The 13,373-nt window shown below is 40.7% G+C and overlaps 1 protein-coding gene and 1 long non-coding RNA gene across 2 annotated transcripts in view; one reads left to right on the top strand and one right to left on the bottom strand.

Annotated features, from left to right (window-relative positions):
* LOC149981256 (uncharacterized) overlaps positions 1 to 13,373 on the bottom strand; it is a 376,586-nt gene that overhangs the window by 93,773 nt on the left and 269,440 nt on the right. The window lies entirely within an intron of this gene.
* LOC149981259 (H(+)/Cl(-) exchange transporter 6-like) lies at positions 990 to 10,355 on the top strand. Its single transcript, XM_090184467.1, has 5 exons — positions 990 to 1,105; positions 1,699 to 1,806; positions 3,517 to 3,627; positions 5,031 to 5,156; positions 5,710 to 10,355. Exons 3-5 carry the CDS (start codon positions 3,559 to 3,561, stop codon positions 5,788 to 5,790), a joined length of 276 nt encoding a protein of 91 aa, XP_090040593.1. The 5' UTR covers positions 990 to 1,105; positions 1,699 to 1,806; positions 3,517 to 3,558; the 3' UTR covers positions 5,791 to 10,355.

The following is a 13,373-nucleotide window of genomic DNA, read 5'->3' as shown; positions in this document are numbered from 1 at the left end:
TCACACACACACACCCACCCACCACTTATGCTGCTGCCATACTGTTTACTGTTATTATTATTGTTATTGATCCTGCTACCAGTCACTTTCTCCTAATCCCTGCCTACATGTACATAGGTATCTCAAACACTCCAGTATTCCTGCACATTGTAAATATGGTACTGTCCTGGCCCTGTATATAGTCTACATTGTAAATGTGGTACTGGTCCTGGTACTGGTCCTGGACCTGTATATAGTCTACATTGCTTTAGTTTTTTCTTCCTCTTATTGAAAGTTAAGCATTTAAGCATTTCACTGTACTTGAGCATGTGACAAATTAAACTTGAAACTACTATAGTAATTTTGTAGATGGGAAAATGTGTTTTTGTTATGAAGTTGAACATGTGCTCTTTATGACAGAATGTTAAAATTAGGTGAAATCAAGTTAGATTTCGTTTTTTTTTTTTACCAACTTCCAATTCTGAAAAGACACCAAATTGGCGGAACAAACCTTATATGATTATGTCTTGGTCAATATATGTCTTGGTCAATATGTAAACATATGGCTTCTAAGTCTTGATGTAGGTCTTAATGTATACATCGGTACATCTTCTTCGTTACCCGTGAGAAGTGTGAAGATGCCCATACCTTCCCGTTCCCAAGAAGAGTGCAGAGTTACCTACGTAGCAGACACACAATGCTTGACTACTAGGTGATGTGTCCAAACAGATACTATGGTATGTTCTAACCACTGAAGTCATAACCATATGTTAGCACTGATGTCTTTACCCCATTACTGCAGTCATAAACCAGGTAATGACCCATCCTCTATTTAATTAGCAAGCATGTTTAGAAGGAGAAGCAGGTAAAACATAGATAGTTTCCATTAACTGTGATGAGTCAGTCTGGTGTTTTTTATTTGGAGAAAATGTTGTGCTGACGTGTGTTTCTGTGTGTATCTTTCCAGACACGTGCCCTACCCTAATCTGTATCCAGACCAGTCCACTAAGCGAGGAGTGGACCATGGAAGAGCGCTTCCGACCTCTGACCTTCCACAGCATCATCTTTGCGGTCCCAGTTGGTCAACCTGCTCATCCGTGGCGTCTGCTACACAGAGAACCAGTCGGTTAGTGTTCCAATCCACTCCTCATGAGGGTCGTATTAGTTAGTGATGGGGAGGAAACATTTACACAAAAGATTATTGCGAGATTATCTTAATCTTATCTTGATTTTAATCTTCTTTTTATATGGTGAGCCAACATGTTTTCAGCACTTTCATTTCCATGACTGCTCAAAACTTGTTTACTCATGACTCTTTTGTTCCTCTGCAGCAGACATGTAGTGAGCAGTATGTTTGAACATCGAATCACAATAAAATCAGAGTATCGATTCGCAGTATATAAAATAGTGTGACATAAAGAATCGCAATACATATAGTTTCTCATCTAAGTATTGTGATAATATCATATTGTGAAGTCCCTGGCAGTTCTCAGCCCTAGTGTTCATTAGGCACCAAATGGAAGAAACTGTGGAGGAACTACCTTCACTCTCATTCTTGTTCTCTGTTGCAAAACGTTTTGCTACATTTTGATACTTTGTGCTATGCACTAATGAATATGACCCAGGGGTTAGTCAGTGTGTCTAGGGGAGAGAGGAAGTGAAGGAGTGTCTGTGTTTGTGCACTGTTCTCTTTCACTGTATGTCTGTGCGTCCACATAGAGTGCCACGCAGCCCAGACTGTCATACGCTGAGATGACTGAGGACTACCCCTGTTTCCCAGGCATCCACAACTTGGACCTGGCCCTCCTCAACCCCCGCATGATAGTGGTACGACCCAGTCCATCACACAGGAGCTGTGTTGTTAGACTTCAATGCAGCTTCTTATACTATCGATCATAATCTGTTGCTGAAAAAACATATGTGTTATCTGCCATATCATGGATTGAGAGCTACCTATCTAATAGAACACAGAGGGTTTTCTTTAATGGAAGCCTCTCTAACGTAAACCAGATAGAGTGTGGTGTTCTTCAAGGCAGCTGTCTTGGCTCTCTACTGTTCTCCTTTTTTGCTAATGACCTACTACTAGCATTGAATATAGCCTGTGTGTCTATGTACGCCGATGACTCAACATTATACACGTAAGCTACCACGGAAGTAAATCACTTAAATCCCTAACAACGAGCTGCAGTCATTTTTAGAATGGGTGGCTAGTAATAAGCTAGTCATAAATATATTGAAAACTAAAAGCATTGTATTTGGGACAAATAATTTGTTAAACCCTGAACCTCATCTAAATCTAGTTGGGAATAATGTGATCAAACAGTCGTCCAGAAGAGCTGGAAGTAATTTAGCATAGAAGTAATTTAGCTCATCTGGTAGGTTTTTGTCACTGGGCAGCTCGTGGCTGTGCTTCCCTTTGTAGTCTGTAATAGTTTGCAAGCCTTGCCACATCTGACGAGCGTCGGAGCCGGTGTAGTACGGTTCAATCTTAGTCCTGTATTGACGCTTTACCTGTTTGATGGTTTGTCGGAGGGCATAGCGGGATTTCTTATAAGTTTCCGGGTTAGAGTCCCACTCATTGAAAGTGGCAGCTCTACCCTTTAGCTCATTACGGATGTTGCCTGTAATCCATGGCTTCTGGTTGGGGCATGTATGTACGGTCACTGTGGGGATGACGTCATCGATGCACATATTGATGAAGCCAGTGACTGATGTGGTGTACTCCTCGGTGCCATCGGAAGAATCCCAGAACATATTCCAGTCTGTGCTAGCAAAACAGTCCTGTAGTTTAGCATCTGCTTCATCTGACCACTTTCTTATTGATCAAGTCACTAGTGCCTCCTGCTTTAGTTTTTGCTTGTAAGAGGAATCATGAGGATAGAATTATGGTCAAATTTGCCAAATGGAGGGCGAAGGAGAGCTTTGTAGGCATCTCTGTGTGTGGAGTAGAGGTGGTCTAGAGTTTTTTCCCCTCTGGTTGCACATTTAACATGCTGATAGAAATGAGGTAAAACTGATTTGAGTTTCCCTGCATTAAAATCCCCGGCCACTAGGAGCGCCACCTCTGGATGAGCGTTTTCCTGTTTGCTTATGGCGGTATACAGCTCATTGAGTGTCGTCTAAGTGCCAGCATCGGTCTGCGATAGTATATAGACAGCTACAAAAAATATAGATGTAAACTCTCTGGGTGAATTGTGTGGGCTACAGCTTATCATGACATACTCTAACTCAGTTGATCAAAACCTTGAGACTTCCTTAGATTTCGTGCACCAGCTGTTGTTTACAAATATACATAGGCCGACGCCCCTTGTCTTACCAGAGGCTGCTGTTCTATCCTGCCGAATAAGCTTAAAACCCGCCAGCTGTATGTTAATCATGTCGTCGTTCAGCCACGACTCTGTGAAACATAAGATATTACAGTTTTTAATGTCCCGTTGGTAGGATATACATGCTCGTAGTTTGTCTATTTTATTATCGATTGATTGTACGTTGGCTAATAGGACTGATGGTAACGTTAGATTACCCTTTCGGCGACAGATCCTTACAAGGAACCCCGACCGCCGTCTTCTCCTCCTGTGAATGCCGGGGATTAAGGTTTTGTCGGGTGTCTGGAGTAAATCCTTCCCGTCCGAATTCCTCCAGTACGGGGTGAGTAATCGCTGTCCTGATATCAATAAGCTCTTTTTGGTCATAAGACACAGTGGCAGAAACATTATATACAAAATAAGTTACAAATAACATGAAAAAATATACACAATAGCACAATTAGTTATGGGTTCGTAAAACGGCATGCATTTCCTTCGACGCCATTATATGGTCAAGTGCTGCATAGAGGGACATAGGCAAATTACAGTTGACCCAGAACAGTGCAGAATGTCTGGCCCTTAAATGTACACAGAAGACTAATATCAACAACATGCATATGAATCTCTCATGGCTCAAAGTAGATGAGAGATTGACTACTGGTCTTTGTGAGAGGTATTGACATGTTAAAAGTACCGAACTATCTGTTAAATCGGTTAACACACAGCTCAGACACTTATACATACCCCACAAGACATGCCACCAGAGGTCTCTTCACAGTCCCCTAGCCCAGCACAGAGGCTAGCAAACGCACAGTACTATATACAGTTGAAGTCAGGATTTTACATACACCTTACCCAAATACATTTAAACTCAGTTTTTCAAAATTCCCTGTCTTAGGTCAGGTAGGATCACCAATTTATTTTAAGAATGTATGAATGTCAGAATAATATAATTATTTATTTCAGATTTTATTTCTTTCATCACATTCCCAATGGGTCAGAAGTTTACATAATCTCAATTAGTATTTGGTAGCATTGCCTTTAAATTGTTTAAGCCATTTTTCCACAACTTTGTAAGTATGCTTGGGGTCATTGTCCATTTGGAAGACCCATTTGCAACCAAGCTTTAACTGATGTCTTGAGATGTTGCTTCAATATAACCACATAATTTTCCTACCTCATGATGCCATCTATTTTGTGAAGTGAACCAGTCCCTCCTGCAGCAAAGAACCCCCAACAACATGATTCTGCCACCCCCGTGCTTCACGGTTAGGATGGTGTTCTTCGGCTTGCAAGCCTCCCCCTTTTCCTCCAAACATAATGATGGTCATTATGACCAAACAGTTCTATTTTTGTTTCATCAGACCAGAGGACATTTCTCCAAAAAGTACGATATTTGTGCCTATGTGCAGTTGCAAACCGTAGTCTGGCTTTTTTATGGCTGTTTTGGAGCAGTGGCTTCTTCCCTGCTGAGCGGCCTTTCAGGTTATGTCGATATAGGACTCGTTTTACTGTGGATATAGATACTTTTGTACCTGCTTCCATTAGGTACAATGTTTTGTTTGATATGTTTTATCTCTGTTTGGACCTCATTAAGACTATTTGTTGCCTTGGCAACAGTTTATGGGGATCCACATTATAGTGGTACGACCCAGTTAATCATTATGGATGTGTGACATCTCTTTATCGAGTCAATACAATGGACAATGCGTAAAAGGGAAATTATTTTTCATCTTTCCCTTTCAGGACGTCACCCCGTACATGAACCCGTGCCCCTACACAGTGTCCCCAAACACGCATGTGTCCCAAGTTTTTAACCTGCTCAGGACCATGGGCCTCCAACACCTGCCTGTGGTCAATGCCGTAGTAGAGGTGAGTGTTACTGCAAAGGGTTCCTCAACTTCCGGTTTCTACTTCCTGTTTAATCTCTGTGGACAGGGTTGTATTCATCAGTGAACACCGTAGCCAAACAGCTTGCAATTGAAAAGCAAAAGGAGTGTTTCTTGTTGGACAGGTTCAAATAGCCCCCCCCTTTGTTTCCTTCTGTTTGGTACCTAGTGATTTATAATAACAACCATTCACATCGCAACATGTCTCTGTTGGTCCATCATAAAGACAGACACACCATAGACTCATTTCAAGTACTTGACACAGTATGTATTAAATGTCCATATTGTTCAAATTTAAACCGGCATGAATTATCAACATTCTCTCTGACATAAACGCAGCTTCAAGCGAGTAACTCGACTTATTTTATCCGTCAAAACGAGCTCTAGAATTTTATTTTACCAGTACATAGAAGCACTAAGCAGAGAAATTGCTTTCTCCATGAACTACTGTAGCTAATTAATTATTTTTGAGAGTCTGTCTAGAGTAGAGGAAGCAATTTGCTCCATGATGTCCCTGTCTGTACCTTCTCTTTCAGATTGTGGGAATAATCACACGACACAATTTAACCCAAGAGTTCCTTTTGGTGAAACTCAGACAGCACTACATCACCATTTGAGCTCCAGAGTCCAGTCTTTAAAGCCGACAAGAGCCGCCTGCGTCTTGCTGTCCTTGGGACACAATCCCCCCTGTAACTGGACCTGTACCATGCTTTTCCATGTCTTATCCATTACACACACCCAACCGCACGGCATCCATTCTCTGTATGAGATAATAGGCACACACCCCTTGTAATGAAGCTGGTGACTTTTGTCTGCTGAAGAGCCTTCCATCACCCAAAGATGTCCTCCGTGTCCCAACACATTTCCATGCTTTACCAACCAACCAACCAACGATTCATCATCATTATCACTGTAGCACTTTTGTTTAGATTTCTGACTGTATTTTTTTTATTTTATGTTTACTGTATATTTAGATGTTCTATTCTATATATTTGCACTAAAACCATTTCACTGTTCCGCCAGGGCTTCGATCAAAGTAGGCTCATCAAGAGATCGAGATTAGGGACCATTTCTAATCAAGGAATATGTTTGTGTTAACACAAAAATATGTAAAGCTGAACAACAGACCGTTGTTCTCACAAATATTCAGCCAACAGGGTTATGAGAGTGGAATGGAATCGACAAAAGTTTATTCATTTTATTTTTGTTATTTTGACTAAATATGCTGGGCCAAGGAAGGCTCAGCATATTTTCTAGACAGAAAATGGTGGATGTCTCTTTGTCAGTATTAATCCTTAAGAGTCTATTGGCGTACCCGTGTGTCAATCTATGTAACATAACAAAAATACCCCCATCAAAATCTGTCAGGTTAAGCTAGAGATATCAGTGTTTTTGCATGGGCTGCGTAACAATCCACCACATCCGCCTATGTCAGGCATTCCGCGTCTGTGGTTGAAGGTGGCCGAGCTACAGCTGTGTTTGTCAGACCATGAAACATCCTGAAAATCGGTATTGTCACAAAAACGTCTATAGCGTCTGAATGGTTTGGCCTGCAAACTCTCACAAACACTATTGTGTTCTCCGTTTTGCTCTACGACCCAACCACAAGTGTCACGGGAATCGTCTGAAGGTAACTCATACAAATGAATGGAAGTAGTTTTGTGCCAACAAAAAATGGTGGTAGTTTAAAGGTAGAATCTGCAATATGACATCATCACATGACTCAAGGGATGGTGTAGATTGGGATACGTCAGTAATGGCTTTCTTGTTAAGTTGATGTGTGTAAGTAGGAAGTTGCCCCACTGTGTATGGCGCTGGTACTTATTGCGCGGCCTGCAGACTGCATGCCCTTAATTTGCATCTCGCTGTGATTTTCTTATTTTCCATGCATAAATACATAACAATGATACAATTTCAATTCAATGTGTTTAATGCAGGCTTGAATCACTTCATTGAATAAATCTATTGCTCCCTGGACGGCAGATAGATGGCAGTATAGCACAGCTGTTGGACAGAAAGGCCAAAATAGAATGTTTACCGAAATAGAACGCAGCTGCTCAGCTCCAGTGACCAATACATATCAGTTTGCTACTAGCTAATTTTGCAGACTGGTTGACATGGATCGATTTATTGGACGGACAAGTATTTTTTTGTACTGCATGATGGGACTAGCTCACTTTGTCTTATTTGCCAGAAGGCAGTCAATTGTTTTAAATGAGCAAATTTAGAGCGACATTTCCAGTCACGCCATGCCCACCTTTAAAGTACCACCATTTTTTGTTGGCACAAAACATATCCGTCACAAAGCAACCTCAGAAACAACAAAATAACAAAATAAGGACAGCTCAAAGCACAACAATAAATGATGGACAGATCTAGCACTGTTGCAGAGAAAACGACAGAGGCAACATATGAGATTGCTTGGATACTCGCGAGAAACAAGAAGGCCTTCACAGACGCGGAGATTGTCAAATAATGTTTTTTGGCCTCACCCAAAATATTGTATGCTGATTTCACAAACAAGGAAGCTATTTTAATACAAATTAAGGGACTGAAACTCTCAGAATTGACCATAACAAGACGCATAGAAGCGAGGACATCGGTAAGCAACTGATTACCGACATATCCGTGGCGCCATGTTTTAGTATTGCTCTTTACGAAAGGACTGATATAAGTGGCATTGCACAATTATGTGTTTGGGTCCGCTTCCCTCAAAACGAGTTATTCAGAGAGGAACTTCAATGTTTACTGCCCCCTCAGGGCAAACACAAGGAGAGGATATTCTGAAAGCCCTTAGTACATTTGTTGCTGATAATAATATTGACTGGTCAAATCTGGCATCTGTGTACACTGACGGCGTCCCAAACATGCGAGGGAAGGAGAAGGGACTCATAGGCCTGATAAGAAAGTGAGAGGATATTCCCAAATTTGTTGCATTTCATTGAATCATTCATCAAGCTCTTGTGGCTAAACTCAAAGACTGTGACTTACAGAATGTGATGCAGCAAGTCGTGCTCGTGGTGAACATTATTATTGCGAGGATTCTGAATCACCGGCAATTCTGCGAGTTGCTGGAGGAATACCAGACAATACGGCAGTTTGATATTTTGCAATGAGGTGAAATGGTAGTCTCGTGGCAGTTTTAGAACGATTTCTCTCTCTCTTCCCTCAAATCTGTGAATTTGTTGTAAGCAAGGGGAGAGAGGAGCCAGAGCTGGATGTTCCACAGTGGATATTAAAGCTGTCTTTTTTAACTGACATCACCTGCCACCTGAACACGGTGAATCTCCAACTCCAAGGGAAAGCTAAATGCGTGTGGTCACAGCATTTCAAAATAAAATCACCACACTGTTCATACCTGACAGACAGTTTGTTCATTTCCCAAAACTCAGAGCAGTCACCACATCCAACCCAGACATACTGCAACATTTTAGCTATGATGCATTTGTGTGTGTGTTGGAAGAGTTGAAGTTGGAGTTTGAGTCAAGATTCAAGGATATCATGGAGTACAAGGAGTTTTTCAACTTCATTGAGAACCTCTTTCATGTGTCATCCAGTGTCATCTCTGACCCCAGTCATCACAGCCCTCTGTACTGACCGTGCTGGAATAGAGAGTGAGATAGTGGAGCTGCAGTCAAATGACACATTTCAAGGTGAACTAAGATCAGGTTTTACCCATTTCTGGGTATTTCTGAGTATCCACTTCTGAAGCAGTGTGTGCAAAAGGTGACATCAGTTTTTGTCAGCGTTTATTCATGTGAAGCAACATTTTCAACAATGAACATTGTGAAATAAAAACGGAGAAACAGACTGACCAATGCACACCTCGATTGCCTCAAAAGGATAGCAACAATAGACTATACATTTAGAATGAATTCAGTCAAGGAGCAGAAGGGCCATTTTTGCTCATCCAACTACTGAGGTAACCCTTAATATGGGTCTTATACATGTGATGTAGCCTATTTGATGTGTGTATGTAAATATTTGTGATGTGCTGTACATCAAATCAATTGCATGTGCTCTATTTCTCTGAATTTGCTCTCAATTGATCATAATTGATCATATTGGAAGAAAAAGTACAACAAATGAAAGATCTGTACGGCCCTCTGAATGATTGTCTCAACCCAAAGTGGCCCCCTTACAAAAAAATGGTGAGTAACACGGGTGTATGGTGATGTCATATGGCAGAGTCTACCTTTAACATGTGACTAAACATGATGATGAGGCGAGTGCAGCTTCTCTATGCCTTCTAAACAGTGTGGATAGATGTAAAGATAATCAATTATGGCAAACCATGATGACACATATTTATACACTAAGTATTCTTTGTTGTATTTGTGTGATATTTTTTGCTAAATGTTTTATTTAAGAATTATTATTATTTTTTTTTATTTAATTTTTACTTGCTTCATGTATTGTGAATGGATCACATGAAATGGCGTTCATTACATTTGGTCTATAACAAGACGGACCGATGTTACTCTGGGAAAAAAATACATTATTATTCTTTGTGTCATCGCCATAGCGTGGGTTTCAAAATGTAAGGGTAATTTTCCCAAAACCAGGGAATTTTGGGTAAGTTACTGGAATTTTGCAACCCTAGCCAACACACTTGTTATTTTAAATCAATGCTTTTGTCAGAGGAGGTTGGTGTGAGGAGCTGTAGGAGGATGTGCTCATTGTAATGGCTGGAATATAATTAATGGAACGGAGTCAAACGTGGTTTCCATATGTTTAATGTGTTGGATACCATTCAGATTTTTTTCCATTCCAGTCTTTACAATGAGCCCGTTCTCCTATAGCTCCTCCCACCAGCCTCCTCTGGTTTTGTGTATCATGCTACTTTATATCCACACTAAATGTTGTGTCTCTGCATATGACATGCCATCAGATGAGGTTGTATGACAAATGGTAAATGCGCTACGCTTAGTTAGCGTTGGGACCAGAGGGATCCCCGTTTCTTTGCCCAAAAAATATTATGGACACACCTGTGTTTAGTACGTCTGCTGTGGAGGTTTAGGCATTGCTCTGAGCTTGTTTAGAAGTTTGTGAAAGCTTGACAAATGTAGGAAAGCAAGCCCATGGCAAACACCATAGGTCCCTTGAAAAGAGCAAGGAGAGACCTCTGTCTTCTGCCTTGACATTACTCTTCAAAATAAAGGTCTCTTTGTTTTGTAAATCATTCAAATGTATCCACCTTATTTTTGTATAATTATCACTGTAGAAAATATGTTTTAGAAGATATAATACAAAAGTGTTGTGTTATTTTCAATGATAGCATATTATATAGAGAGATATATTGTCATAGTGCACAACTTCACCTTTCCAATGCTTGAGTTGTCCAGACTCCCTGTTGCCTGGTACTAAAATGACATGCATGGTCAGGCTGGCTGTGTAAGGTGTTCTGATGTGTCGGATACGGAGGGATTGCACGAGGTCCTGGTCCCAGTTTTCCACATTTGACTGGCTCTGGGAACCTAGCCCACACTTATAAGCTACCAATTACCTATCCGGCAAATCTTCAGTGGAAAAATCCTCCCAGGGTTGTTATTCCATGGACCATCGCACCTGTTCTTATCACTGGGATCACAGTCACTGAAAAGTCCAGGAGTCAGTTGCGGTGCCACTTTACGGTTTACAAGTGATCCTGACACCGTTAAGGAGAAGTCTCCAGGCACATCATTTGTGTTTGATTAGTTCCTGCACGGCTCAGCTGCTCCTCCTGAAATTGTAGCACCTTCTCTCAATGGGTCGTTGCCATCTGTGGTGATCCTTCACTGTAACAGACTACCAGAGTCTAATTCATAAAGAGTAACCCAACTTGACATGAGTGAGACTGGAGTGACAGGGCTTCGCTTTAGCGTAACCAACACTGGCGTCCCATTCATGCTGCCTGTCAGAATACATCCCCACCAGACACTCCACACTGTAGCATTTTTTATTAGTTATGAATGAATCACATCTTTTATTTGAGGGTGAGATGGTTTGCCTAGAAGGCCAGCATCCCGGAGTCACCTCTTCACTGTTGACGTTGAGACTGGTGTTTTGCGGGTACTATTTAATGAAGCTGCCAGTTGAGGACTTGAGGCATCTGTTTCTCAAACCAGACACTCTAATGTACTTGCCCTCTTGCTCAGTTGTGCACTGGGGCCTCCCAGTCCTCTTTCTATTCTGGTTAGAGCCAGTTTACGCTGTTCTGTGAAGGGAGTAGTACACAGCGTTGAACGAGATCATCAGTTTATTGGCAATTTCTCTCATGGAATAGCCTTCATTTCCCAGAACAAGAATAGACTGACGAGTTTCAGAAGAAAGTGCTTTGTTTCTAGCCATTTTGAGCCTGTAATCGAACCCACAGATGCTGATGCTCCAGATACTCAGTCTAAAGAAAGCCAGTTTTATTGCTTCTTTAATCAGAACAACAGTTTTCAGCTGTGCTAACATAATTGAAAAAGGGTTTTCTAATGATCAATTAGCCTTTTAAAATTATAAACTTGGATTAGCTAACACAACGTGCCATTGGAACACAGGAGTGATGGTTGCTGATAATGGGCCTATGTACGCCTATGTAGATATTCCATAAAAAAATCTGCCATTTCCAACTACAATAGTCATTTACAACATTGACCATGTCTACACTGTATTTCTGATCAATTTGATGTTATTTTAATGAGAAAAAAAGTGATTTCATTTAAAAAAACAAGGATATTTCTAAGTGACCCCCAACTTTTGAACGGTAGTGTGCTTCCTGTAAGTTATTCTACAGACATATAGTACCAGTCAAAAGTTTGGACACACCTACTCATACAAGGGTTTTTCTTTATTTGTTCTATTTTCTACATTGTAGAACAATAGTGAAGACATCAAAACTATGAAATAACACATATGTAATCATGCAGTAACCAAAAAAGTATTAAACAAATCAAAATATATGTGAGATTCTTCAAAGTAGCCACCCTTTGCCTTGGTGACAGCTTTGCACACTCTTGGCATTCTCTCAACCAGCTTCATGAGGTAGTCACCTGTAATGGATTTCAATTAACATGTGTGCCTTGTTTAAAGTTAATTTGTGTAATTTATTTTCTTAATGCGTTTGAACCAAACAGTTGTGTTGTGACAAGGTAGGGGTAGTATACAGAAGATGGCCCTATTTGGTAAAATACCAAGTCCATATTATGTCAAGAACAGCTCAAATAAGCAAAGAGAAACAACAGTCCATCATTACTTTAAGACATAAAGGTCAGTCAATATGGAACATTTCAAGAACCTTGAAAGTTTCTTCAAGTGCAGTCGCAAAAACCATCAAGCGCTATGATGAAACTGGCTCTCATGAGGACCGCCACAGGAAAGGAAGACCCAGAGTTACCTCTGCTGCAGAGGATAAGTTCATTAGAGTTAACTGCACCTCAGATTGCAGCCCAAATAAATGCTTCACAGAGTTCAAGTGACAAACACATCTCAACATCAACTGTTCAGAGGAGACTGCGTGAATCAGCCCTTCATGGTTGAATTGCTTTGCTGGTGACACTGTGAGTGATTTATTTAGAACTCAAGGCACACTTAACCAGCATGGCTACCACAGAATTCGACAGCGAAATGCCATCCCATCTGTTTTGGGCTTAGTGGGACTATCATTTGTTTTTCAACAGGACAATGACCCAAAACACACATCCAGGCTGTGTAGGGTCTATTTGACCAAGAAGGAGAGTGATGGAGTGCTGCATCAGATGACCTGGCCTCCAAAATCACCCGACCCCAAACCAATTGAGATTGCCAAGAGTGTGCAAAGCTGTCATCAAGGCAAAATGTAAAATATCTTTAACACTTTTTTGGTTACTACATGATTCCATATGTGTAACTGCATAGTTGTGCTGTCTTCACTTTTGTTCTACAGTGTAGAAAATATTTTAAAATATTTTAAAAAGCCCTTGAATGAGTAGGTGTGTCCAAACCTTTGACTGGTACTGTATGTAGCTGGATAGTTGAAACTAAAATCTTGAGTCCACAAATGTTTTCTGTTCTACTTACTCTAACAATAGCATGTGTCATAATAGTATCACAAGTCATCACAAGAGTGGTTCACGACTTAAAAGAGTTGCCATGACTTCAAATGTTAAGTTGTCTCAACATGTATCTTATAATGCAACTAAGTTGACATAAGAAGGTAACTCATCCGTTGAAGTTAAAACGAGTACACATGTTT

This window comes from Oncorhynchus mykiss, chromosome 9 (assembly GCF_057628025.1).
Source record: "Oncorhynchus mykiss isolate SJ-2025 chromosome 9, ASM5762802v1, whole genome shotgun sequence".
NCBI classification, from domain to species: Eukaryota; Metazoa; Chordata; class Actinopteri; order Salmoniformes; family Salmonidae; genus Oncorhynchus; species Oncorhynchus mykiss.
This window is presented reverse-complemented; position numbering and strand designations above follow the sequence as displayed.

Bases quoted from the DNA above. Each gene is read 5' to 3' on its own strand.
- LOC149981259 (XM_090184467.1), top strand. From the start codon at position 3,559: ATGCCGGGGATTAAGGTTTTGTCGGGTGTCTGGAGTAAATCCTTCCCG. The intron at 3,628-5,030 runs GTGAGTAATCGC...TTTCCCTTTCAG, and splicing joins CCGAATTCCTCCAGTACGGG to GACGTCACCCCGTACATGAA. The intron at 5,157-5,709 runs GTGAGTGTTACT...CTTCTCTTTCAG, and splicing joins TGGTCAATGCCGTAGTAGAG to ATTGTGGGAATAATCACACG.